The sequence below is a fragment of the Bombus terrestris genome, chromosome 13 (assembly GCF_910591885.1).
Source record: "Bombus terrestris chromosome 13, iyBomTerr1.2, whole genome shotgun sequence".
NCBI lineage: Eukaryota > Metazoa > Arthropoda > Insecta > Hymenoptera > Apidae > Bombus > Bombus terrestris.
The window spans coordinates 8,655,010-8,682,585 of record NC_063281.1 but is presented as its reverse complement, the minus strand read 5'-3'; the positions used below and the strand labels follow the sequence as shown (position 1 = coordinate 8,682,585).

The 27,576-nt window shown below is 38.8% G+C and overlaps 2 protein-coding genes across 7 annotated transcripts in view; one reads left to right on the top strand and one right to left on the bottom strand.

Moving 5' to 3' along the window:
• LOC100649111 overlaps nucleotides 1-27,576 on the bottom strand; it is a 108,860-nt gene that overhangs the window by 29,527 nt on the left and 51,757 nt on the right. The window contains exon 3 of one of the 2 annotated variants that reach the window (XM_048411461.1): nucleotides 15,706-15,849. The exons of the other annotated variant lie outside the window; for it this stretch is intronic. Coding sequence (XP_048267418.1) covers nucleotides 15,706-15,849 — 144 coding nt within the window. The remainder of the gene's footprint in view (nucleotides 1-15,705; nucleotides 15,850-27,576) is intronic. 2 annotated transcript variants of the gene reach the window in all.
• The window catches only part of LOC100648766 (basement membrane-specific heparan sulfate proteoglycan core protein), a 249,112-nt gene that overhangs the window by 213,820 nt on the left and 7,716 nt on the right, over nucleotides 1-27,576 (top strand). For 2 of the 5 annotated variants that reach the window (XR_007226183.1, XR_007226180.1), the window contains 2 exons: nucleotides 16,394-18,662; nucleotides 18,903-19,118. The exons of 1 other annotated variant lie outside the window; for it this stretch is intronic. The gene's annotated coding sequence lies outside the window, so the exon portion shown is untranslated. The remainder of the gene's footprint in view (nucleotides 1-16,393; nucleotides 18,663-18,902; nucleotides 19,119-27,576) is intronic. 2 more of the 5 variants (XR_007226181.1, XR_007226182.1) reach the window with 2 other exon arrangements.

The window sequence follows — 27,576 nt, the reverse complement described above, 5'->3', positions numbered from 1 at the left end:
TTCTTCAGAAAGCGCGCCATTTCGTGAGAATTATCCTAGCCGCGGAGTAACGCTCGCATCTAGGCCATGAATTTATCATCCGCGCGGCGCAATCTCGCCGCAGTACTCCTCCTTAAGGCGTGTATTAATTTTTCAAGCGGCCGGCACGCTCGCGATTTCATAATTCACGAGTCTAAACAGAGGCTAATGCGTCTGCAACAAACGAGGCTACATAATTATACCAACGCAGATCTATTTCTTCGTCTTCCCGCCTTTCCTTTATTCATTTTTTCCACCTTTTACCTCGCGGCTAGAATATAAAAGGTGTATCGTGCAGTACTTGATAAATAAAAGGGCCACGCGCTCGTCAGTGCGATTCAGTTGCGAAAGAAACCTCTGTGAACGCGATGAAGAAAAGAACGCATCTTTCTCACCTTGCTCGTAAAGAGAGTGCAGATTCGGTAAACGCAACGAAAGGGAGGAAAAAGAGAAGGCAACCTAACTGTCGACGTAGTTAGAGAACTAACTTCATTAGGACATCAAAGACGCTTTGCCAACGCGTCAGAGGGATCGCGTCGATACGCGATGATAGAAGGAAAAGGGAAAGACGCTACAAATGAAGAAAAGAAGGGAAGGAAATAGAAAAAAGAAGTGTCGTAACCGTAATTTGCCCGAAGCTCGCAACATGAAAGTAGCAGTAAAACGAAGTGCGTGCAGTAGAAGTGGATTGTAATTGTCAGACATATGTTTCGACGAACCATGAAGGAAAGTGTTATGCGAAATGTTCTTGGAAATGTATGTTTTCTTTGTATTTGTTTTACGCAGAAGTCGAACATCACCCATTTCGCTTTCTTATACTATATATGATATCTTCTATATAGTCGCTCATGAATAAATTTGATGCATGTATATGATACATACTATAGAAAATTTTTCTGTATAATTTAAAATATTTTAAAATTTCATTGATTCTCTAATAAAACACGATTGTCATGATTACGTTGGTAAAATTTCAGACCAGTCTGAAAATGTATATAAAAGTTACGAGATATTTGTTACAAACATTATACGATTATATATTTACAAAAGGTTTCTACAGGCGCGTAAATATTTTCACGAGCTACAGTAATTTGTTATATTGGAGGAGAAAAAATAGCGTGAAAATTCAATTCTAAATGCAATTACGTATTCACCGCGCAATCAATGCACGGAAAAGGCGTGAAATGAAAGGAAACTGTGTGAGCTCGGCAGGAGAACAGGTTAGCTGTGTAGCAACCATGGTTTCCGAGGAGTTTAGGTGGTTGAACAGCGAACTAGTATGGCTGCCTGTCGGGTAAATGGAGGGCACAAGGGGCTATGCGTGCACCCTCGCGACTCTTGCATTTTGCATACTGATGAGCCCACTTTCAAGCCACTTCGCCTCCCATTTCCTTTTTTCAACGTTTCCTTGTCACTTTTCGAGTTTCTGCTCCCTTCTGTCTTGTCAACATTACGCCACCCCTTGACAATCGCCACGAGGATAGCAAACAAAATATTCTCTCTTCTTTTTTTCGTTGAAAAATCCCTGCAATTTTTATCATCGTGTTTCATTCTATTCTGTTTAACTGTTTTACAAACTATCTGTCTTTGAACAAATGAAATTGCATCAGAATGAAGGGAGGTGGAAAAATGTTTCGAATTCAATTGCATACGAGAATTTGGAATAGTCACCCTTTCGCACGGCTTTTGTAACGCATGGCTCTTTCATAACAATGATATTTTGTTGTTTGACATTGCCATGGGAACACGCGAGATTGTTATGCGGTGCATTTATGCGAATAATACGATTGTCAAAAGCCGAATCTCGCAGCTTTTACAACCGTCTCTTGCTGTTCTACGTTATTACTATTTCGTCAGTTGTATTCCGCGCGAATATGCTGACACAGTAACTATGGTCCACGACGAAACCGACGACCAGCCGCAGTAGTAGTGGAACGTCCTAGTCAGCCATCGTAGCCACTGGTTTCTCCTTCTGTTGTTTCGTGCAATATTTCCCAAAATTATCATCCCCTTGATAAGGATGTTTTAAATAACCAACGAGGATACTCTTAACTCACTTTTACGTAGTATATTCCCTACATATACTTGAGTATATTTCATATGCCTTTACAGTTTCGTGAAAGTTTAAGTGGTTTAATATCTTGCTCGAATTTCTAAATTACTTATCAACATTCAGGACAATTAATTATTAAAATTAATCGCGTTTTAAAATCTTCATAGTCTGCTATTCAATTATAATAGATTTAATCCAAGATTACACACAAGTACATGTTAAACTTCTATTCTCTTGTCACGCGGAGGTACTTGTAAGTTGAAACCGATTTTAGTAGAAACAGATGATGTTAGTCGGCTGCTACTTATTCATTTCCCCTCGTTTCTATTGAGACCGCGAAAATACCTGGAAAAAGAGCCACATTTTCTTCCTGGGACTCATTATTTCGGCTAACCGATAATTTCCCCTTTTCTCTTCGCCGGATAATGACCCCTGACAAATAGGAATTCTCGCGTAACAGTCCGCGATCGATTGGAAAGCAACTAGGAAACTTATGCAGCGATTTCTACGCGTGTTTATTTTCTCGGTCATTTATAATGACGACCCACTTTGACATTTTTAGAATTGTCTCCTCACTCAATAGTTAAGTTATCGGAAGATGATATTTTCTTTTTCAATGACGATCAAGTATCGAGTAAGCTCTTCGCAAATTTAATTTTAATTTTAACCACTAAATTACATACAGAACAAAAAATGTAACTTATCACGTTCCTTACATAAATTCTTCTGTTATACTGGTTCGCTTCGATCAAGTGAATAGAAGCAAAAAGATCCTACATTTATATCATTAAAAAGTTCATAGTCACAAGAAATGGTTATAGCAGTTAAAGTGATACAAGAAAAGCAATCCTCTAATTGTCTTGAGTAATCTAATTCTCATTTTCATTTTCCACAAAAGGAATAATTTCTTTGTTTTTTCCTGTCGTGTATCAAACAGGTATCGATTATTGATTCAAAGTCGTTCGAGGTAAAGAGAAATATAAAACCACGCGTATTTAGTGAAATGAAAAATAGGGAAAGAAACGATGAAAAGAGTTCACGCGGCAGAACGTCATTCGAGCGGGGTGTAACGTGTCCGGGCTTATTTTCCCGCGTTGCAAATTGTACGATCTGGGGAAAAGAATGACGGTTGTCGCCTGATTGCTCCGCTGAGCAAATCCACGAATGCGTGGATGTCGAGTTTCGACCAACTCTGGCCAACAGCTGGATGCAACGCAGTTGTCGTAAATTCGAAGAGTCATCTCTCTGGATTCTCTACTCTATTTTTTTTTCCATCCTGTTTTACGTAAAAATTTGGGGCAAACAGAGGATCGACGTTAAGAGCGCCAGTTATCCAGGTTTTTCGTTAACAACGAAACAAAATTCGAACCAGCAACTGGTCGATACAATTGCGGAAAAATCTCCGTTGTCATTAATCAGCGAAACGAAGTGGTCAAACGTTGATACGAGCCGGGTTTCGCTAGTATTTTTTGAGTAATGAGGGTAATATTTACGTTCGGTTCTGCGGTGAGAGACGCTTTTCACAATGGGAACACAATCGACACGCTAGAGGATGAAAATTGCGTGTCGACCAGAGAGATGGAATATCCGCCCGTCCGCCTATGAATTTTTATTTTATACGCTTTCAACGTTTTCGCTGGAAATGGGCTACAATTTTTCTGTCCCGGTCGGTAGGTGGACATCCGGTCTATCGATGACGTTTTCCACAATACCAAAAAGCTGATGATTCCATCCTGTGACGTTGAAAGAGCCGAATATTCTAGCTTCGAAATAACAAGCCTCATCTTTTCCTTTCTTTCCCTTTGCTCTATGATTCGTTATCCTTTCTTTTTCTTTCCACTCCTTTCTCTCTCTTTCTCTATTTCTCTCCGTTTACGTCTTCGACCTTTTTCACGGTGCTACCTACGTCCAGCATTACGTCATCCAGCAATAATATAAATAATGAATGTCTTCCATTTCATAACCCACGGACACTATATTCAATCAAAAATGATCACGTAATATCGGATGTCAGTATCAATTACGATCAATCATCGGCATCCAAACAGGTGCATTAACAACGTTGTAAACAGCAGCCGCTGTTTTATCACCGGTAACTTGTTGATTATTAATTTCGATGGCTCGCTGCTGCACGTAAAATGAAATAAAACTCGGAATATTGATTCTGTCGCAAGCGTATCTTTTTCATTAGGCATCCCAATTTCCCGCGTAATTGTCGCGTTTCACATAAACCAGCGTGTAGTTAATTTAGTAGTGGAACGAGCAACGAAAAATAAAATTCATCAGAGAGAAATGATTGTAGTTTCGAGAAGGAATTATCGATAGGGTGGAAAAGTCGACCAGGTAACGTACACCCGTTTGCAAAAAGGTTGTCATTTGCTATTCACTTGCATCTTCGTAGTTGAGGATCTCTTCTAAGATCCAGCATTAATTATCACTGACGAAATTCCCTCGGCTAAGTCCACTAAACCTGACTTAGGACAAACTCCGTTCCACTTTCGTTTCAAATTTAAGCGGGGCTTCGAACTCGGCTTAGTATACTATCCTATTCGGTACGTGTAATTCAGCACTTGTGCTGAAGCTACTTTGACGCTGAACGTGGTATCGAGTTCCATCGAAAATCGGTCGCGATTCAGGAAGATGATCACGTTGGTCTATTATTATTTGTTTCGCTTTCGAGGAGCAGTGTTGCGAACTTTTATACACGTTCAGTCATCTACCCTCCACCCATTCACCTATCCTCTGTTTCTCTGGATGCGTTCGAAAGCACAACTTTAATCTGCAACTTCTGAATTTTCAATTAAAAACTTTTTCCTCCGGCAAAAGGGTGATTGCTGAACGAAAGGATTTAAAGTTTCCTTTCGAGGGTTAAATTAATTCAGAGAATATAATGTTCTGCGAGAGAATGTTTCGCGGTTAAATCGATCTCTCGCGATTGATTTTTGCGAAAAAAATTTCAATAAAAGGAGAAGATATTATGTTTCATTATTAGGTTGTTCGAAATGTTCGTAACTTTTTCAATAGTGGATATATTGTGCGTTACGCTTTAACAAATGTGATGATTAAGAAATGTGTCCAGTTACTTCGATTTTACAATTATTATTGCACTTCTGGTTGGCTAGTATGACGGAAGTTCATAAATCAGAGAAGGATGAAGAAAACTGGTGGAAGTTATGAAATATATCTGGGTTTCATCGTTTGTACCATATTATTATGGTGAAAGAGGATTATCCAATAATTTTCCGCAGGCTGAATACCAGGATCATCTGCAAGCAGAATCCGTTGACTCAGGGTATTCGTTTCTGGCTATTCCACCTCCATTCTCATCCCCGTTTTCTGTCTCCTTAATTCCTTGCTGTCGCGATCTTATTTCGTTCGACGTTATGCACTTAACAGTCGCAGCTAAGAATTTCCTCAAAGTCTCTCAAGTATTACTCGATAACCGATGACACTTTAAGTTCGCGTCGCAATTTAACAGGATATAAATGAACATGGAAGAGTTCTCAAGTAGCCGGAACATTTTTTAAAACAACAAATTTTCCATTATGATAAAAACAATTCGTATATGCCACAACTCAGAATAATTCAATGTTGTGCAATATGTTGTCAATGAATTTCATAAATACTCGTCAACGCCAAATACATTAAAATCCTCAGTTCCAGCTGTCAAATAGCGTTGCAGTTGAAAAATCAGCAAAAATAGATTCGTCACGTTTTTTCTGTGTAATGTTCACAAAAATAACTTTTTCAGAAAACATCCAAATAGTTGGTTGTTTTCCCTGGAAACCTAGTTTGATTTGTTGCGACTTTTGGAATACGTACGTGCGCAAATTCACATGGGAACTCGTAAAATTCCCAAACTCAGCGAGTATATGGAACAAGTTCGCGGAGAGGAAACGGTTGCCTTCTATCTATCGAGGTTTTCCCCCCGGTTTTCCTCATCAAGCGCAAATCGTGAGTGAAGTTTCAATTTTGCATTCGACCCGTTCGACCTGACTTTTCCTACAGACACGCGTAGATCGGGGATAAAGTGTCGGTCGATGTACTTTCACGCTGACGGGAGAGCGGGAGTTAAATTTCAAAGGAAACTCATTTGAAACTTCGATGCCGGCCAAACGGGCCTTGGAAAAACTACTTTTGTACCGAATACCCAGTCCGCATACCTGGGGCTTGGCCTCTACTCTCTGCAAGTGGTAAACTCGTCGGCACTGCTGTTGGACCGTGTATTGAAAAGAGAGATCTCGCCACTACATTGGATATTTCAAAACCAGCTGCTTCCGACGCGGCCCGAAGAAAGGATCCGATGAAGAGCCAACAAAGGCAAAAGCCAGAAGCACCTCCGCGGTATGCCGTCCTGATACCAACCGCGTGAAAGATCGATGAACCACCGACTTCCTTTTCATATGGCGCAGCGACACTTGCTTCGAATTACGCAATTTTTACCGTTAAATTTTTTTCATCGCGTTATTGTTCGCCATCACTCGAACGAGATGACACTTGGACAAATTCATAGTGAAATTGTGCTATTGATTTTTTGAAACGTTAGAATACGGATTAAATTATTGATCCTTTCTGTGTGAAGAATTAACGTGTACGTATTAGGCTGCCCGAAAAGTTTCTTTCGTTTCATAAGGTGATAATAAATGAACAACAATTTTTGTTTTATAGTATTTTATTGAATTAGGTATGATCCATTTCGTTATATTTCTATTATTATGTTCGTGCATAATTCAATAAACTAATCTATTATTTTCTAATAAAACGAAAGAAACTTCTCGGACAACCTAATATATTGTCAGATATGAATATTGAGGTACTTTCTGATGTTTAATATGATACCAATACTTTCCATTGCTTTAATCCTTTTGTTATTTCATTAGAACGCAGTTACTTAATTTAATTACACGTACCTTATGAAATAAAATAGCGAATCAAGCAAAATTCGTTAGAAATTTTCAATAAATATATCGACAACTGTTATTTTATTATATGTGTTCTATTATAAACTATTATGGATAGTATTCAAAAAGTTCGAGTGCATATTCTTTTTCAGATGACAAAATTCTCTTGGACTTGGACTCGTAGTTATGAATATACCTTAGAGAGAATATCTAAAAATTGTTAGGGTTAATGGTGGATGAATTCATAAATATACGTCACTTGGAATGGAAGAAAATTCCATTTTCACAAATTGACATCGGCGCAGGGGAACCGCAACACCCTCAAAAGCCGCGATTCCGATGGTAAAAGCTAAACGAGAATCGATCGACGTCGATAAGCACGGCGTTTCAGTGGAAATTCGTGCCGTTACCGGGAAAAAATTCCCAAATTCTCCACCTCTAGTTCGCTAACTGCCTAGTTCGAGCAAATAGAAGAAGTATTCGTAGCGTGATGTGGGGAGCGAAGAAATGAAAGGTCCTCAAGCAGGACTATCAAATCTCGTTTCCCTTTAACAAATTTCCTCCTTACCTATTCGTTCGGTAAGAGCATCGGTGGTGGCATCCAGTCTGTCCAAAGAAGGGAAATCCATGGAACGAAGGGAGCGGTCAAAGCACTTTGAAGCTCTGCCTTCCTGATAGCCAACCACCGAGAAAGATCGATCATCATCCACGACCACGATCCGCATTGAAATTCTCATTCCCTTGGGATTTTTCCTCCTCTGCTTACCACCCCTTCCACAACGGGCTTGAATCTTCCTTCTTCTCTTTCTTATGCTTCGTTCGATCTCGTCGTATAAAATTCAACCGCTAAAGCATCCTTCTTGGAAACAACGAAAACAGAGAAAGACTGCACAAACATAATGAAGAAAGGGAAAGAAAGGAAAAGAAAAGAAGAAAAAACGATGGTTGGCCACGAGAAATTCATTTCACTTTCCGGTGGACAGTCTTCCTTTTTTTATTCACCCTTGGAAATCCAGGATCATTTGAAATCAACCCACGGTCGTGTCTAACCTTCCTCTCCCAATAGGTCCTCATCTGTTCGAAAGCTACGATATCCACGACGACGTCTGGATGTAGTATGACCGTCTAGGGGAGAAGAAATCGCGTTGCTGGACACCCTTCGTCCATCGAACGACTTTCATCCCCCTCAGCCCCTCTGTAACACTGTAACACGCCAAACCCATGGCGACGTTGATCGAGTTTTCATCCAGGGTTTCCACCGCGGGGACCTCGTAACCACCTACGACCCTTGATTTTTATTCGAGCCACACCGGCTTCGTTTATAACTTCGTTTCTTCGCCGAATCGTCTACTCGATGTCCTAAGTTCACCTGCTTGTCCGCGATCAACTGCTGCGAGGTGTCGAGAAGATTTTTTACTCCTACTTTTTCATTTAAGCTTAATTGGACAATTAAGAGCGAGATCGTATTTTTCGTTACTTGGCGTTATCATGGTTGGTATGAAGTTCTTAAATGAGAAATACGATAAGTTAGATCTGCCGTGTTTTGGAGAGCAGCAATTTTGAAGTTCAGTATATTGTAACATAGCTTCACATCAAGATTGTGTATCTGTCGTTTGATTTTAGAATGAAATATGCGTTTTCGTTGAACTTTTGGATATTAATAAAAAAACATTAATAGCGTTAGTTATGTAGAGTAAGATTAATTAGATTGAAACACAACAACTAGGCTAATATTATTTGTTTGTTATAAAAAATTTGGGATTTATCAGCTATTTCCAGAGTCATTTTTTTCAGTTACTTATTTCACATCAAAATACTTCTTCTCGAATGTAAACAGTTTGTTACGAGTAATTATAGAGAAAAAAATACGACTTGCTAGAAAATGATGTGAAAACGTAATAGAGTTCATAAAATGATCTCATAGAAGACAAATACCGAAATTATAACCTTTTTCGTTTCTCTCAATAAATATTATTAGCGGATCGCACTTTCAAGCCACATGACGATTTCTATTATTATTATCCGGAAGTATCCGGGTATGTTTTTATTCTCATAAAAACCAACGCCGAAGATAAAATCTGCGAAGAGGTGAGGACCTTCGCATTGTGCTATGTCTCCCTGAAAATTCGACTCACACTCGGACACCATGGAAGATCAGAATTACCATAACGACATGCATGTATGTAGGAGAATCGTCGGAATCAGGGCGAGATCCTTTTGTTGGCCGGAATTGCGAATTTTCGTTGACCTTGGCTACGGGGTAGCTTACCCGTTTTCAACGTTGCATACTCACGGGGGATGCTGGCAGTTTATAAATCATGCAAATCGTCTTCCTTTGCACGGCGAAAGAAGACAGTTCTCTGGGTAAACTACCTGGTAATTCTCGTTATCCTAGAGCGGCTTTAAACCAGCGAAAATTCGTTCTCTCCCCCGTTATAACGCGATTTTTAATTTACATATTGCTCGTAGCGAGGAATTAATACGCGACGGTAAAAAGAGCATGGTTTTTCCATGATACACGCCGTTATGCTGGGCTGTAAAAATGCGCACCGCAGGCTCAAATTTCTTCCTCTCAGATATGTATTTTTGTAGAATTTTTTACCACGTTGTTGAGAAAGGGTTTAATATTTGTTGACGTTGAAAATCTCGCGTCTTAATAGTACTTGGCCCGCCGGGAACTTGCACTTCTTCTCACTGTGTATATTTCCAAACTTTTTAGAACATGCATTATCCGAAGGGTATATGAAGAGAGAAATGCACTGCAAACTCGTGCGTGTATTACTACACACGAGTGTTGGATAAAATGTGACACAGAATTTAGAACAGAGATCGAATATTTACGTTATAGTATCAATAACTAATAAGAAGAAATTCGTAGATGCATGATATCACGAGTTGAAATTGATTGGGCGTGCGTTGTATATACGAAGTACTTTATCATACAGAAAATTAACATATATACCTAAGGATTCTTTACAATCCAAAGTATAAGATCAGATAATAATTCTTAAAGACTTTGCTCAATAACTTTTCAGATTTATCTCATACTCCATAAATATCCTAATATCATAAAGTGGGCATCATAGGGACATCCCCTATACCATAAATTCATTCTTATCTTCATCCGCATTTGTTACACGATAATTAATTATGCAAAACAGATAATTGCATGTATTTTTACCATACAAAAGGACTTTGTTTAAATCCAAAAATATTTTTAAAGCTACCGTAGATAAAAAGAATTAAGTATGTTCTGTTGATTTTAATCCAAGTGTTACGATCGTTCGCGGAGAGACGCGATCGCGAGGAAAACGCGTCAGCGAGAGGCGTAAATTCTCGCTACGATTCTACTATTCGACGCCACGAATTAGTCGTTCCCCTGTTTCGATTAAGATAACAGAGGTGGTTCAAATGAGTTTAACACTGAATTAACAGGGTTAATATAAAACTTGTATATTTAACAATATTTCAAATTATAATGAACACGTCACAAATTATTTAATGATAAATACAATTAGTTTGTTAGTAATTCGATCCGACTTTATGATATTTCTCGATATATTCGTTAGACTAAGCGACCTGGATTTTATTCGTCTGAAGCTCTCGATGCATTCCGTTTGAATCGCCAAATGATACTGATTGCCCTGCGATCTTTTTTTTGTCTTTTCTGGGAGACGACCCCCATTACGCTCGGGTCACGCCACCGTTCGCGCCTATGATCGTGTATGCTACTTTCTTTGTGTAGATGAAATAACGGATCGAAGGCGTATCAACGTATCTAGAACTCGCTGCTTGATGACAACTATGCGCTTGTCGCTACATTGTATATATTTCGGCGGTCCTATAAGACGATCCGTCTGCGACACTGTAGTATCACGAACGACGGTTAAGGACACGGCCTATGGTAAGCCTCTTGGCGTAAGACCATGAATCTTATAGAAACACCGTATTATCTGTCGTGCTGTAATACCATGTCGTTCAGTATTCTTGGTGCTGAAGGATGTCACCCCAAGGAACAAATTAATTCGTGGAACGTTCTCCAGTCGAACAACCTAATGGCCAGTTTCTGGAACGGGCGAGAAAGCTCGAAGGGTGGAATTACCAACGTGCATACATATATGGAACAGCAGCGGTTGGAATCCCGCTATGTCCCTTTGGCCGATTCTGATCGGGAATTTCTTGCGACCTTCAGAGGGCCAGGGGATAGTACGCGTCGGGATTACATCAGTATGGATTGCGCGTAATACCCTGTAAACCGAGTGAAGCTTTCTTTTGTTTTTGCGTCGGCTTTCATCTCTCTGGAAAAGCGAGAACGATCTCCGATAGGGAAGCATCAAAGCGTTCCGTTTTATCCGGTACACGTGATCAGGAAACAGTTTCGTTCGTCATTTCAGTCAGATTCCATCACATCCAGATGTTATCAAACAGATATCATTCGTACAAAAATACAGGGTCCGTGCAAATAACATAAAAACGGAAATGGTGTGATTCAAAAGTAAGACAAAGATATGGAATCAAACTTTTTTATCTTCGACTTAGTTTTCCAGAAAATCGAATTTGAAAATGGATCAGATATACGTGAGCATGGCTAATTTTCGTACTACGTGTGAAAATAAGTGGACAATGCGGAATAAAATTTTTCACAGAACGCTTTGTTTCTGAGAAAAAAGTACTAAGTTGAGTCCTAAGTAAACATGTTCACGTTCTATTCTTTCCTTTAAACGAAACTTTAAAACTTTTATTAATCCGAGAATAAAATTCGGATTTTATTCTACATTTTCAACTTATCTTCACACGTAGAATGACCTGCTGTCGATTATTTAGTCGCTTCCAGTGTGGAATTAAACATTTTCGAGTATACTTGATAAATTTCCAAACTCGATTTTCTCAGCAATTGAGCCGAGAATGCAAACATTGTATTTTTATGTCTTTTTTAATTTTTCCTCAAGAACGAATTTTTTGACATTAATACAATCGACGATATTTAAATAACAAATATATGTAGCGATATACGTAGTAAATATTAAGGTATATTATTGTTATATGGTTCAGTAGATAGTTTAGCACTGTAATCTTTATGACTATAAATCAGACGTAAATTGTCTGGATATCTATGAAGGATAGTGCACTTGGTGCGTGCGTGTATATCGATCGAATAAATTAGTTTATCGGTAGAGTATGAAATTTCCCGGGAAATTTTTTAATAACACGTATGGAACGACAGAAGAAAGGAGACTCGACTTTATTATGTTTCGCGGGTTTCGGGAGCAAGCTTAATTACGCGAATGATAGACACGCAACAAAAAGTCCGGTGAGGAATTCTTTGGAACCGCAAACAATTCTCCGGCTAATTAGCCTGAATCTGGGCGTAAATTGCCGATGAAATGGCTGTTAAAATCCATCGTTGAGCCGAAACGCAGAAGGAAGAGCAGAGAGTAAGCTAAAAAGAGATGGAGATGAAACGAAAAGAAAAAGAGGAAAAACAAAAAGATAGTACAAAAGGTACCGCCCTTGAGGTCATTACTGTACCGTGGTTTGGATCGTGGCAGCCTAGAAAGTTTCTTGGTCGCTTGCCAGACACTCACGCGAGCGACCACCTTCAAAAAATACCCGTGAAAGAGCCGAGAATACCGATCGTCGCGCGGCGAATGAAAGGGGACACGGGGAGTTTGCGAAGAGGGAGCGAAATTTCACGGGCCACTTAGAAACGATACTCGTGACGATTCTTTTCACCAACGTCGTCCTTCTCGTGAGTTATGAAATATAGCTGCCCGATCGGGCGTAGCTTTCATATTTCCTTGGAACCAGGCAACGTGCGAGCGCTTCGCTTCTCGTTGTTTTCGCCGTGGAAACGTCCACGGTGATGTACTTTCCGTCGGAAATACGAGTCCAATCGTTCATAAAGCTCCTGGGGTATTGCTTGTATGGCGCTCGACGATAGGTGAATCTACGCCCATGCAGCGACTTCTCCTTTTTCACTGTGTTCCTCCGCGATTCCCTTCGCTGCTCTATTGTCTCCTCTCCGAGGCCGGATGCATGACGTGATCCTCCGTCATACAGAGCAGCGTCTGATGAAAATGGTATTTGGAAATCTGATAAAGCGAACTACCATCGTAAATCGACCGTTTCGACAACCGTTCTCTTTATCTCATGCTGCAAGAATCATGGTAGTCTGGCATTAACCTCGATGCAATTAAATGAAGAATCTGAGATTAAGCGTTCTGGGGCATGACATTTTCTATGCGTCTCGTGTTCGTATGTGTGTATTCTTTCGAATGTCTTGTGGCTTTCTACGTGCTTTATACACGGTGAGCCAAATTTTTGTGGAAGGTACGGCAGTGGCTGATTCAGCACTCTAAAATAAGGAGTTCGTATAAACATACGTCGATATGACGTTGTTTTGGAGTTACAGCTTCTTTTACGATGCCAGACATTACTTAGATCAACGATTTCCTGGCAAATAGACAGGTCGCGTTGGCCTTATTTCCTGACCAGCTCCATCCATGGATGGACCTGAATCCACGCGATTATTAGTTATGGGGACGTTTAAAATCTCTTGTTTCTATTACGTCAGTTGACTGTGTTAATACTCCTCGACGTCGTGACGATCAAAGTTAAAGATAAATTCGTACAAGTTCGACGATCCATACGATGCGATGCATTTACGCTCCTGTTGAAGCTGGACCTGCTCATTTCGAGGAATTTTTCCGAAGGTAGGTAAGCAACTATTACGACACGAAACGAACTATTTGTCGAAAAAAATGACATATCAAAAAGGTCGTATGTGAACGTTTCTTCCTACTTTAGTGTGTTGAATCGATTTCTGTCGTATTTCTCGCGCGTTCTGACTCACCCTGTATGTCGATTGATCGACACGTGAAACCGATACAAAGTACCGTGCAGATTCGTTCGAATATCTCCGGACGATTTGAAATTCAAGAGTCGGAATAAATTCCCCGAACCTCGGTCGTCCTTTTGTCAGTTTTATTAGGTTCTCGAAGATACCACAGGGCTTAAGTATAATTCGAGAGCACAATAACGTCTGGTAAAGTGCCATTCCAGAGTACCACCACTGCAGATTATGGACATTCCACGTGAACGCTAAACATTGTCACTCATCCTACTCGATCTTCGATACTTCGACGTAAAAGCACTAGAGCAACCAAACAGTATAAATCTTGGTTGCAAGGCAACCCGTTATCGTAAAAAGTCTCATCGAATATTTCCATGAAGCAATCTATTTTGGCTGATAAAAATTTGTATCCTTCGACCATGAGAAGATTCGTCAGAAATAAAAAATCATGTCTTCGACGAATATAATAGAAGAAAAAATTTCCATAAACCAATCTATTTTGGGTGATAACAATTTGTATCCTTCGGTCATGAGAAGATTCGTCAGAAATAAAAAAACTATTTCTTCGACGAATACAATAGGAGAAAAAATATACATAAAAACGTCATATAAAACATCTTGAGATGTTATTAGTATCGTGACGAGACACAACTGTTGTTTCTATAAGTTTTTAGATACCTTTACGAGTCGAACCATATATTTTTCATAGTCTTACTCGTATAGTTCTTTTTTATAGGTGCCTCCTTCAAAATGCTCCTCAGTTGTATATTATCGTTATCGTTATCAAACGAGCTCGATGCTTTGTAGCTCACTTTCTTTTCTAAAAATCTTATTGTTTATTATAGTTTATTATAGAATTATTTTTCCTAATCTTCCTCGTTAATTTTACATCTACGATCAAAGCAACAAAATCAGAAACACAGCAGAGAGATAAGATCTTGTAACTTCCACTCTTTGGAACTTGTTTCAAGTTTTACTAATACAACGAACATAGTCGTCTCTCGTAGCATACACAATGTGTCCGTAAAGAATTTCTACAAGCGTTCGTACATTTTCGTGAGCTATCGGCCATCGTAGACTCGCGGATAACAAGAAAACGAACAGTTTGAGAACACTGTGAGAACAGGAGGTTGCGAACGTTGTATTCAGGTTGGGATCGACTGCTCGTTCAAATAATCTCTCGGAGGCACGTCAACGGGAACGGTGTCATCAATTTGACCCTGTTTTCACTTCGGTTCGATATTGCGATCCGCGACCTCGCGGCGTCGAATATTCGCTGATCGTGGTATCTGACAGTAGCAATAACGGAACACAGTCGATTAGACTCCCTTACACTCGATTTTATCTTATATTCCTCCTTCTTTTCCTTCTGCTCTCCTCGTATTTTCTGACAACTGTCTCAGACCGGCAAAGTATGGTTTTACTTCGCATTCGCATGTGACTATCGATAACCAGTCGACAAGTTGGCGTTTCGTTCTTTCCACATATATAACATTAATCGCGTGGTAGGAAATGCAAACAAGCTGCATAGACTGGTAGCGACAAACAAGGTGAAAAATGTTACGGCCAGGAAATAGTCAAAGAGACAAAGCGTTTTTGAGCGATTAAATTACGGTCACGAAAGCAGCAGCCATCTTGCATAATAATTTACCAAGCAATGTTATTAGTAAATTAACAAGTGAAAAAGTTACTTAAATATCAGTGATGTGATATTTTATAGTGTTACAATTTCACTGACTCGTAAATTGTAAAATTTGCCGGAAGAGCTTCGTTTACTTTATTACCAAACTTAGTACTGCCACGCAAGAGGATTTATTAGTATTATAACTTGTAAAATTTCACTGATAATATTAGTTCAATTGTGCAAGAGGGCTGCTTACAGTTGCACGTTTTCCGAACCAGAGCTTTCGATCTCTCGGCGAAATCCTCGTGGGAAACGTTGCAGCCAGTTCGATTTTTTCATGCCGTAGAAATTCGCAAAGAACAGGGTCGTCCTTCGATATCTCCTTGCTACCTCCATGCACCTTGTCATTTGCAACAGAGATACGAGTTCACGAGTTAGATATATCCGGATTTTAGAATATTCTATATCATAGAAAATATTCTGTATGATCTCCATAGAAATTTCCAATAAACTTCGATTGTCGATAATTTAGAGAATTTAATGTCAAGAACGCGGATGGAAAGTGGATTAAGAGCACTGTGATTCGTAATATAGAGGACTTCCAGGTATCCCGGAAGTTCGAGGTAGTTTCTAGGTTACGATTCTCCGGGAACGACGATCGACAGAGTTTCCACGGTGTTTATTAACCGCGAGACAAGGCGAATCGTAGACTCGAATGCGACGCCTGGGGCGTTCGACGAATACTCAACTGTCCAGAATTATATCCACGAAGATTAGAAGCGAACCTTACCCGCATAGACGCCTGAAATTCGTGGATCGAGAATCGCTAGATCCGAGTGTTCAATATCATAACGCCTAACGTCGAGTCCCTCTGTAACTCTACCAGCTGAATTCCAGTCGTATTGTCATGGTGATCGCAGTGATAATGGATGGCGGATTTGCAGGAATATCGATGGATTGGTCGATGGATTTCTTGGAAACATTGCAATACCAAGCCTAGATGATGGAAAACGAGCATTTGCCATTACTGAGCAGCGTTAGTTAAATGAAGGTGGAATGGTGAGTATTCTCTTCTCGATTATTTACTGAGGGTCGCAAGTATTATTATAGTGGCGGCTACTATTAAATCACTATTTTACGTAAATGTTGGTTGTTCCTAATTATGTATATTAATCTTTACATTTATCGGAAAACTTAATTTAACATATTTAAACAAATTGTATTTTATTCGGTATTTTCTTGATATTTTTAGGCGAAATGCATTTTTAACGTCGCACACGATATGTTTTCATATATCAAAGGAAAAAGGCTTTCTCTTGTACAATTAAATTAATTACTGTTAGTTAGAAACTATGCATTATCAGTATTTTTCTTTCATAATACCTAGAAATCTGAGTAATGCAACAAGCAAGACTTTTGCAAGTAAATTTTATTAATTGTATAAATTATTTGATTATTCTATATGATGTTGAATTTTATGCAAGAATTTGCACCTGTAGAATGATAAAATTGAAGTTTATGATGTATAACTCGTGTCTTGTCAGTTTATTAATGTTCTATTTTATTAATGTTTTATCAATTGATGAATTATCGTGCAAGCCGGTCTTTGTTAAAAATGATATTCAACTTTACATTTATCATCCGATATCTCATATTTAACAGTTTATGACGGCCATAACTTTTGTTACGTAATGAAATAACTTTCATCATTTTTTCATAATTTCATGACCCTGTATCTTTTATTAAATATTCTCCACATATTCTCTATAATTTTATATCTTTCGCGTACATTTAGAATAAAAATTCGCGATAAGAACGAAGTAAAATTTTGCTTTATTTAACATGGAAATTACGCGAAAAAAAATAAAGCTATACATGTATCCAATAAAATAATTACACAACCGTGGTTTAAAAGATAAAAAATAACCCACTCCTCGTTCACAGACCACCGTTCGATAGTTTTAACATAGAAATCTTACGTATTTTGTCGCTTATTCCTGATAACAATAACATAATATTTTCGTCATTATTTTACGCGTAACCGGATATCGTCAATTATATATACTGCACGAATGAGAGCTAGCGTATAATAACGTACAAAAGTACGTATATCAAACAAAAAAAAAAAGAGGAAACTCCGACGGGTTAAAAAATAGCCCGGCGGATGAACATCATCACAGTGGCCCGATTTCACGAGCATTGTTATGGTGATAGAGTTCGAGAATAAAAAAAAAAAAAAAGAAAAAATAGGAGTGGAAGGGAAGAAAGAAAAGGGGTGAAAAAGAGTGGGATGAAACACGAGCGAATAGCAATACGCCTGCACGAACGAATTTGTTACCAGGCGAGTTTTGATACCATTTAATTCGTTGTTTCGACTGTGACGAATTCATCATGAACGGCGGGAGGCGGGAAAACCTTCGATTTCCATTTAACCCATTCAAACTCGTTTTCACGTGTTTCTTTAACCATCGAAATAGGAAACGGCCGCGCCGGATTGTTCAATATTTAACTGCAAGTTTTTGTAGAGTTTGGTTTTTATCCAGGCCAGCCAAATGCTGGAAATGCCGATTGGAGACAACAATCGATGAAAAGCACGCGCGGTTTTCCACGTCGCGTTGCGAACATAATAAATCTTAAATTCCCTAGCTATTCGAAATTTTTGTATTCGCGAGACATGGTCGAGGGGTCACGGGTTGGGGATCCAAGCAGGCACGCGATAGATTTGTAATCAAAAACATTCGTCTTTAGTCCTTCGACGCAACGTCGCTGTCAACCTTAGCGTATTATTTTTGTAAGCGCGTGTGTGGAATATTGTGCGTAGTGATGCACTGTAAAGCCTAATCTCAATCTCTTATCTCCGGTAAAGTGTATGAAAGAATAATTCTTAAACTCTGTAAGAAAATTCTGTTCGAAAAATTTCCGTGTTCCTGTGAGCTTATCCGTAAGAGGAAACTTATGGAGTGGGGATAGAAGCACGTAAGCCTTCATCGACGTTATATGTCTTCGATCCTTCGACAGGTGAATGTCAACACAACATCAAGTGCATTTTACGAACTATACCGTGGATGCATAACATCGCGAGTTTGGAATTTAACATCGTAAGACAGTAAAGTGAAAAGATACTAAATTATGAATTCTGTAAAAAGATTTCTGTGCTCGTGTGACTAACTTTGTCCATAGGAGATATTTCTGGGACGAATATATCAGAAACAGGTAAGCGTTCATCGGCACCTTTTAATTTTTCTTAATTCTTCAACGAGTCGAATATAAACACGAAAGCATTTCCATTGTTCGTCGAGTAAATTTTGCTTAATGTAATTGTCTATATAACATAGCAAATAATCCTAAAATGTATTTTCTATCTCGGGAATGTACGGTGAAGGTACAGAATCTTAAATTCCGTAGAAAAATTTCGTGCTAGAAATTTCTGTATTCGTACGACTTTGTCCATAGGAGAAACTTATGGAGTGGAGTTAAGAGATACAACGTTCGTCGACGCCATGTGTCTTTGACTCTTTGACGAGTCAATGTCAACACGACGACGAGTGGACTTCTCGTGCTATGCTTCGGCGTGGAATCTCGTGTAGAGTGTAGAAGCACATGACGACAACTTTTGATGGAATTCGTGAACTGGATACGAAGCGGACTGCTTCAAAGAACCTGAATCGAGTAAGTACTACTCTCTCATTTACATTCTTGCGTTTTACCCGAGTGCAAATTTACAAGTTGGATGTTTTCGTGGTTATTCCATGGCGTTAGTTGTTGTAAGGCAATCCTGTGATCTTATTGAAAATAAGAATAATTATTTCTTAGTTTTTCTATTTCTAAATATATTAAAGCAAAGACGAAGAATATACAATGCTAATTGTAAGTATTAGTTAGGGCACTTACCGTGTCCGACTAGAATGTTTGCACGATATTTAGAATAATTTAAACTCGTAATTTCTTGTTATTTTATTATAAATCTCTTCTTTCATTCACATCCTATCAAATGTCTAGTAATATAAAATACTACAAAAAGTATAATTTGCCAGAGTATTTCAATAAATGTAGAAATCATACAGGAACAACATGATAGATTATGGTTATATTACGTTACGTTAACTGTACACTGAATCGCATCAATCTTATAACATTTCGGTTCGAATATCGCATTATCATCATCAACAAAGCAGAAAGGAACAAAAAGATAAAACAGAAATGCATGAAAATCTTGCAGCAACGTCGATCAGATTACGCTCTCGACCAGCATCTCGAAGTTTGTGTTGTTCACAAACATACTCTCTATTTGCTCTTCTCTCGTTCGCTTTAATCCGAAAGTCAAGTAGTGTTTTCATCGATTAAACTTCGTTTTCCAAAAAACTACAAAGTAATGGAAACCGAACGGGGGAAGGTGGGAGGGGAGGCAAAAGAAAAGAGAGGAAAATGATTAAGAGGAACGGGATGAAAAATATTAAAAGTACTTTACGTAGGTACTTGAAAATAAAAATCGTTGTGATGTTCGTCCCGTTTGAAACAGTATCTGCCCGTATTTTTTACGCGATGCGTGCGTACATAGGGGAAAAGGGACAGGGACAGGAGAAAAAAGAACGAAGGATAAAAATACAGCAAATAGAATTATATCTGGAATAGCGGGCGTTACGCGCGTCGGATTTCGCGCTGTAAATGCCATCGTATAAAAGTGAGACGAATAATGAAAATGGTTTTGCACGGCATGCCGCGTGTTCGGTGTTTCGAATTTGCCACCGGCCGTGCATCGGGATTATGAAAAATCCGTGCTCGACGTTAGAGAAATTTAATGAAAATTTTTTATCCTCCTATTTTTTCAAACTCCTTTCTCCCGCTTTCCTTTTTTTTTTTTTTCTTGTTTTCTTTTAATCATCTGCCCGATCAAGAATGGCGCGTTCAAACCACAGCAGGCCAAACTGTTCGAAATTAAATTGCTTGAAATGATGCTTGTCTAGTGGTTAAATTACATTCTGGCCATTCAACTTTCGAATTATCCTACGAATCGGAGTACGTTTACGGAAAACGTATTGTTAAGCACAATGAACAAAAAATTAATTAGACGAGGCAGCGTAGTACGTTCGAATAGCAAATATATTACTAAACGAGGAAATTGGGATGCTATTTCGTGGATGAAACGAGAGCACGACCGATGTAGATTACGTTTTGCTCCATAAATACCGGAAGTATGGAAAGTGTAACGAGATAACTGTCGGTATACTTGATTTGTGGCTAGATGGAATATGTGGGATTTGATGTTATTGCCAGTGTTTGCGCGAAAGGGTCTCGCGAATATCCGCGGAACCACTTTGGCCAATGATGTGAAACAGTGATGGTGCGACTTTGAAAAACTGGATCAATTCCCTTCTATTACATGATATTAATCGACTAAGAGAGAAAGTGGCACGAGTGACAAAATTTTTGATTGCAAAAGTTATAAATAAAATGAAATTATAATTGAAGAGTCTGTGTTTTCAAACATTAGAAGAAATCTACTGTAGATACTCGTAAAGGCTTGTAAATTGATTAAACAAAATTGTCTAGAGAAATAAAATTATATCCTAAATAGAATTCTAGGAAATTATGTGTCCTTTTCTCAACTTGTCTCTTGGAGGGGGATAGATGCATTTCTACCTCTTTTCTCGTTATTTTATAGCGTATTTTAATTTTCATTTTTATTGCGTTATTAACATATTAACGGCCACTGTGGAGTTTTTTTCCTTGACTAAAGAATTACTACGTAAACGTAAGGAATAATTCTAAAGGAAAGAAACTCCAAGTATTTATTTCAATTAATCTTGAAATACTATATCTACGCGATATACTGCACATTCTAATTACGAAAACAATTATAACTAGAGTACGTTTAAATAATTCGCAGAATATAATTTTATTAACCGACGTCTGCTTCAAATAAATTGAGACAAAAATGAGAATATCCAATGAATATCGAACCATAGTATTTCGCTATACGCGGCACAAACACGTGCAAACAAAAACAAAATTTTTCAAATCCCTGTCTTTAAAAATTATAGAAGCTTTCAATTTTCACTATAAAAATCTCCATAAAATTATATTAAAATCTCCTCCCTTTTAATCGGGTAGCTGTCATGGTGAACGTGTGGAAACGGCTGTTAGTTATGTCTATTAAATTGAAACAAGACGTCAGAATGTGAACAAGAGGACGAGATGTAATTTCAAGAACTCGTAATACGGGAGCCGAGGCAGCGGGGAATTCGATAACCATCGAGCACGGAAGTTAATTAAGACGATCATGCAATAAACATATCGAGCGTATCGTGAATAACCAGGCTTCCATGCAGTCGATCGAACTCGACCGCCGATCGGAGAAGCTTTACAATTAGCGGCTACATCGATTTCGTGTGTTTCGCCCCGAAGCGAATGCTTCAAGTTAGAGCATCGGCTTCCCAGGCATATTCTCTTTACGCGTGAAGTTGGGAGCGTCGTTGCTCGTCCATATTATGGCTAGTTGCCATTACGAAGCCACCGTAACACCGTCTCGATGAAATAGCTCTACTGTAACCCCTTTCCTCTTGCCCGTTTTGGCGTCATGAATATTCCACTCATATCGGGGAAACAATTCGTACTTTCCTTGGTAGTTGGAAAATTTAAAATTAAAATTATATCGTTGATATAACCAGGTATGCTTGTAACCGTATAATATTCATAGACTGGCAGCCAAGTATTTCGGAAAATAACGGCGCAACTATTTGAATTCATCGTATACGATAATTTCGCAACAATGGTGTGCGTAATGATGTGCCATTATTTATTTCATCGTCTCGTTATCCCAGTTATTTCGTTCACGTCAGGAAACAATAACGAAGTTCTCTTCGGCCCGTTATTGCGCCAATCGAGTTTCGAACTGCTTCGCAGACCGTGTTGTATCGCCGGTACGTACAAAGCAGCGTAATTACCGGTTTGATAACGGTATTACGGGTCCAGACGAAGGAAAAATTCCAAGCTTTTGCCGGCGATGGGAAACACGCACGAGAGAGATGGAAGGGTATAGTATACTGGATGCTTTAAATCCTCGACGAACGGAGCTCGTTCTCAACGCATCATTTTCAATTTCCAGGGTTATTCAGCACGATGAATCAACGCTCATCGATCGTTGCTAGCCGCGAAGCAATCAGTTTTTGCATCGTTCTCCGGTAAGGAATGGCGTTCATGACGTTCAAAAGATTTCTCTCTCTGTCTCTCTTTCTCTCTCTCTTGCTGTAGCGAGGGAAGAGAAGAAGGATGATATCGATAGGAAACGGTATCTGAGGAAAACGTCTTCGCGTGAGGGCGACCTCCGAAAGTATCGTTTTTGCGACGACACCCAGCCATGGCTTATCATCTAGAGGATAAACGAACGTCATACAGTCGGATCATCCGGATTTGGATGGTTCGCGAATCGATCCTTCAATCGAACCCATGCCACCCTTCCTCTCCTTACACTTTGATACATTTCTTTCTCTCTCCATTTCTTCTTTTCTCTCTCTCTCTCTCTTATTTCTTTTCCTTTTTTAAATAAATGGCAAGATTTTTCGAATCGAGGATATTTATTCCTCTCGACGATATACAGAATCTCTGCAATCATGGTAGAATCGGGTAAGGGATAATTTTTCGTGAAAAAATAAATCGAAAATACAGAAATTTACGAATGCATAAATTTTGCTTTCGACAAATCCGATTTTGGAAGCCTAGCCGTGTTTGCATTTATGGACATGGGTAATGGTTTTATGTAGTTCTTGCCTTTATTACTATCACATTTTCTTTCTATCCGTACTGTTCGCCTGCTTTGGTGCTTTTTATTCGAATGACTTCATAAATAAGGAGAAGACTTTTTAAAATTAATTTTCTCAATGCTGAAACTGTTGGACGTATGATATTGCATACGATCGTACTGTTCAAAAGAAATTTTTATAAAGTCCTTGGATACATTTACTAATTCTTTAAGAACAGTAATTGTTTTCTATTACTCAATGGCAGCTGTTATTTTTTAAATACATTGGATTTAACAAAAACCTCATAGAGAGAAGCCCACCAAGCCGAAACTTACTTATTTTCAAGATATTTTTTCTTCTTAAAACCAGTCTCTGCATTTAAAAACTTTATTATACGCTTACGACTGACTTTTTACGAAGGGTCGTTCCTTAGGCGTTCTACCGCGATTGCAGTCACACCGTATATATTCGAAACATTTACGACCGTAGGATCAATCTGATCTTCTCGCGGAAGTGGCGATTGTTTCCTGAAATCCAAGGATGTAATTGGTTCTTAAGGGGTTGTAAAACCGTTGACAGGGCTGTAAAACGTTTTCATGGTGTGAGACACATAAAACCCAGAGAAATCCGTGCGATTGTGGAATTATTAGCTTGGTAGATATTTCGTCGAATAGCTTTTTCAAGCCAAAAGAATCCGTTATAAAATTACCGACAGAAGGCGTGTTCTTTCATTCTCTTCCCGTCTATTCTCGTCCATTGAAGCTCCACTTGACTCTATATCGATTGTCATTTCACCGGTAGTACGACGTCGATCAAACGTTCTATAACCCATTACCGTTCAAGTTGTCCCATCCAAAAACAAAATAGACGATCGAGGAGATTCGAAACTTTGCGTCATCGAGATTCCCCAAGACGATTGAAAATCGAGAGAATACACGGAGGTTCCTTTTAACAGAAAACTCTCTGTCTCTCTTTTTCCCTTTCTCTCTGTCTGCCTCTGTAGTTCCTTTTTAAAGCTCCGGTTGATAGCGTATAGATGGTAATAACGTGAAGTTAAAGATTTTCGAACCGGTCATACTGTCGATACGGTCGCCACGGTTCGTCAATTACCGAAAGTTGAGAGTATCGTCGGACCTTAGGGAGGCGGAAATACGATATAACTTTATCCCTGGTGCTTTCGACAATCTCGCCGGAAATAGCGTAGTCGAAGGTCGTGGGGAGGATTTCGAGGGAGAATCGAGACTCTGATCGCAGAATGCACCTTCTGAACATATATTCCGATGGAACAATACGATACTAAAGGGCTTGGAGGGGTTGAAGCGGGTTGGAGTTGAAGCATCGACCAGTTTTCTCTGTTCTATAAACCGGGGCCTCTGTTTGCCATTCGGTTCGTGTACCCGCAATCCCATGCGTGCTGCTCCAGCCAGAAAGAACAGACATGTTCAATACCTTGTGGCTTCCGGCTCACTATGCGGTTTTAATTTAATTACACGTGGCTGTGACGATGCAACAGGAATGCCGATGCTCGAAAGGAATGCACCGAAACAAAGAAAATTCGAGTCCCTTTTTGATTGATTTCTGAAATTTGATTGTTCGCTTTTTTAAAACAAAGAAAATTCTATGGGGCATATCCTGAACGTATTCCACGGGGATAATACAGCGGCTTGCTGGCGCGAATAAATGCTACAACGTTCTGGTTTTATCAATAAAACGATGGCGATTCATTCCTTTCATGGGTGCCAGATGATCTATGCTTTTTTGTAACACTGAAAATAACAAACTAGTGAAAAGAATCGGAGGCTTTTTTTACAGAAACTTTATGGAGTTACCGGCGTTTTGAATGTTTTTTTTTTTTTTATTTATAAAATGTATGAATAGAAGATATATCTTTTCATATATCTCTCATTTTAATTCTTTTCATACAAGTTTTATACTTTACTGGTTGATATTCTAATATTCTAATAATTCTAATATTAAGAAAAATTCGTTTATAGCTTCATCTATACGGGATTCGTTATAGTTAATTAATTTAACTCAATGTTATCTTTATTACTTCTTATATCATTTTTATTGGTGGGCGGTGAGTTTATTTTAGACTTGTTGCGTAGAATCAGACAATTTTCATATTACGTTTTACCTTTTTGGAGAGCCGGATAATTCTTCCTGGGTAGATTTTTCGTAGAATTGCAAATTTAATTTTGCACAGCGGCGTTAAAATAGAGAAAAAAGAACAATGAATGGAATTCGTAATTATTTTAAATATTCGCGGTGTAGTACGAGAATTAGAAATATCCATCAAATATATCGGTAATATTAACAATGCTATTCAAATTTGTTAACGTTAAACAACTTTATCTGAATTATATAAATAAATGCGGAATATAAATTCGAAACCGTGGCGAGAACACGTCCCATTGATCGAACTCAGACGTTTGCATGTTGAAAAATCGTGGCCACAATCAAAATTCTATGTTTCATCGTGGCAGTATGCGAAATAAACGAAGCTTGTTTATCCGTGACCCACTTTCGATTCGATTTGTACTCTGGAACCAAACGAGAAGATCAGGACAGAGAAAAGAAAGATATCGACGGGACCGTCTATCGATATCATCGCGATGTACTCCCTTTTGCTGGATTTCCACGGAGCATAGAGCATCGTATCAAAACTAAATTTCGTCAAATCTCGTCATTCTCGATTGCACAGTCTATCCGTCTAGGGAAGATCGATAGTTGATCGAGGCTAGAAAAATTGTTTGGCAGGAAATGTACATAAAATGGACTAGCTAAGAGAAATCACCTGGCGGTTAAAAGAATCGATTAGTGTCCTCTCGCATAATTAAAATTTATATTATGTGTGAAATTTCCAAGTTACAGGTTATTAACATCCAAATTATAAATATTAATAAATGTAATACGTTCTATGATAGTACTTCCACAATAGCAATTATTAAATCAGAGGTTTCATATAATATTAAACATCTACGTACATGTTTCACGCGAAACGTACGGATCCAATGTCTAACTGAAATAAAGTATACGATAACAGACTTCTTCTTAGTTTGACACAGTAGCAATCTGGCATCATTTCATGAAGTGATGTAATAAAGGAAATAAACGAAATGCATTCGCACTCATCTTCCTTGGCGGATGACGTGAAAATGTGAATTAAGATGAATCGCTCGAGTGTCGTGGTAAGCGTAACGAAACGCCAGAGAAATATACCAACTGCATTTGCCCAACTGAAACGTATTTTTATCTCTTACAAAGATAGTAGAATATTTTTCCACCTTTTTATCCTACGTCTCTAAACAACAGAAAGATCCAACATGTAACTCTATCGAGGAAAGCTGATATTTATTGGTCTAGAAAAAGAAGTAATAAAATCTTTAAGTCGATTCAACTTATCCTTCCAGTAACTTATTCAATCTGTCTCCTTGGGAAATAGCTGGAACCGATCCTGGCTTTCGAAATCTCCGATATGCAGCTCGATGCGTAAACGACAGAGACTATACAGAACGACACGTAAAAAGCTTACTGTGTCTCGAGAATTTTAATCCGTTGGCGAGAATATTCAAGCTGGTCCAAGCCGTTTATTGTAACTAGGATCAGCCTCGTTTCTAATATAATTACATTCGATTGGGAGAGCCGAGATGGCGAGCGGTCCCGAAACACTTTGGATATCGCGGCAACTTCCAGTCGGGGAAGTTTCACGTCGTTCCGTCCTCGATTCCCTCGTTAAGCTTTCAGTCTAATGTCGAAATCTCGCTGGCCGCGGCTGCGCTCGCTCGTAGACATGGCTGCAGATGTTGGAAAACTCGAAACGTTCGCGCGGCTGCCGACTGACGGTCGGATAGCTCCTCATCGAAGTTCTTCGATCATCGTAATTACAGTCCACCTAACCGAATCGTTACCGCTATATCAACGCCACGAATTACTATGTTAAAGTTCGTGGTCCGTTCTCGTCAACTTTCTCTCGTGACAACGATAACGAGGTCATTTTGAGATTGGCCAGCACGAATTTCGCGTTTTCGGGGATTTCAGGCTCGTTGATTGCGTGAATTATATTTTTCACGTGATGCATGTGATATGTTTAGGAACAAAAGTGGGCAATTCCCGGCTTTTTATGTTTCAGAATTTTTAAACTTCGGGAGATAGTAGATTGCAGCTTTTTATGCGGTACATATTTTTCACCTAAATTATATTTTTATCTGATATATTTAGATATTTTTAGAAGGGAAAATGATTAATTTCAAGTTTTTTATGCTCATAAATTTCAAAGCGTGGAGAGATAATTAGTAGATCGCGGATTTTTATGCAGTATAATTTTTCGGATATAAGTGAAAGAATAAAGGCTGTGCAGAGATTTCTGTGACCTATCATATTTCATA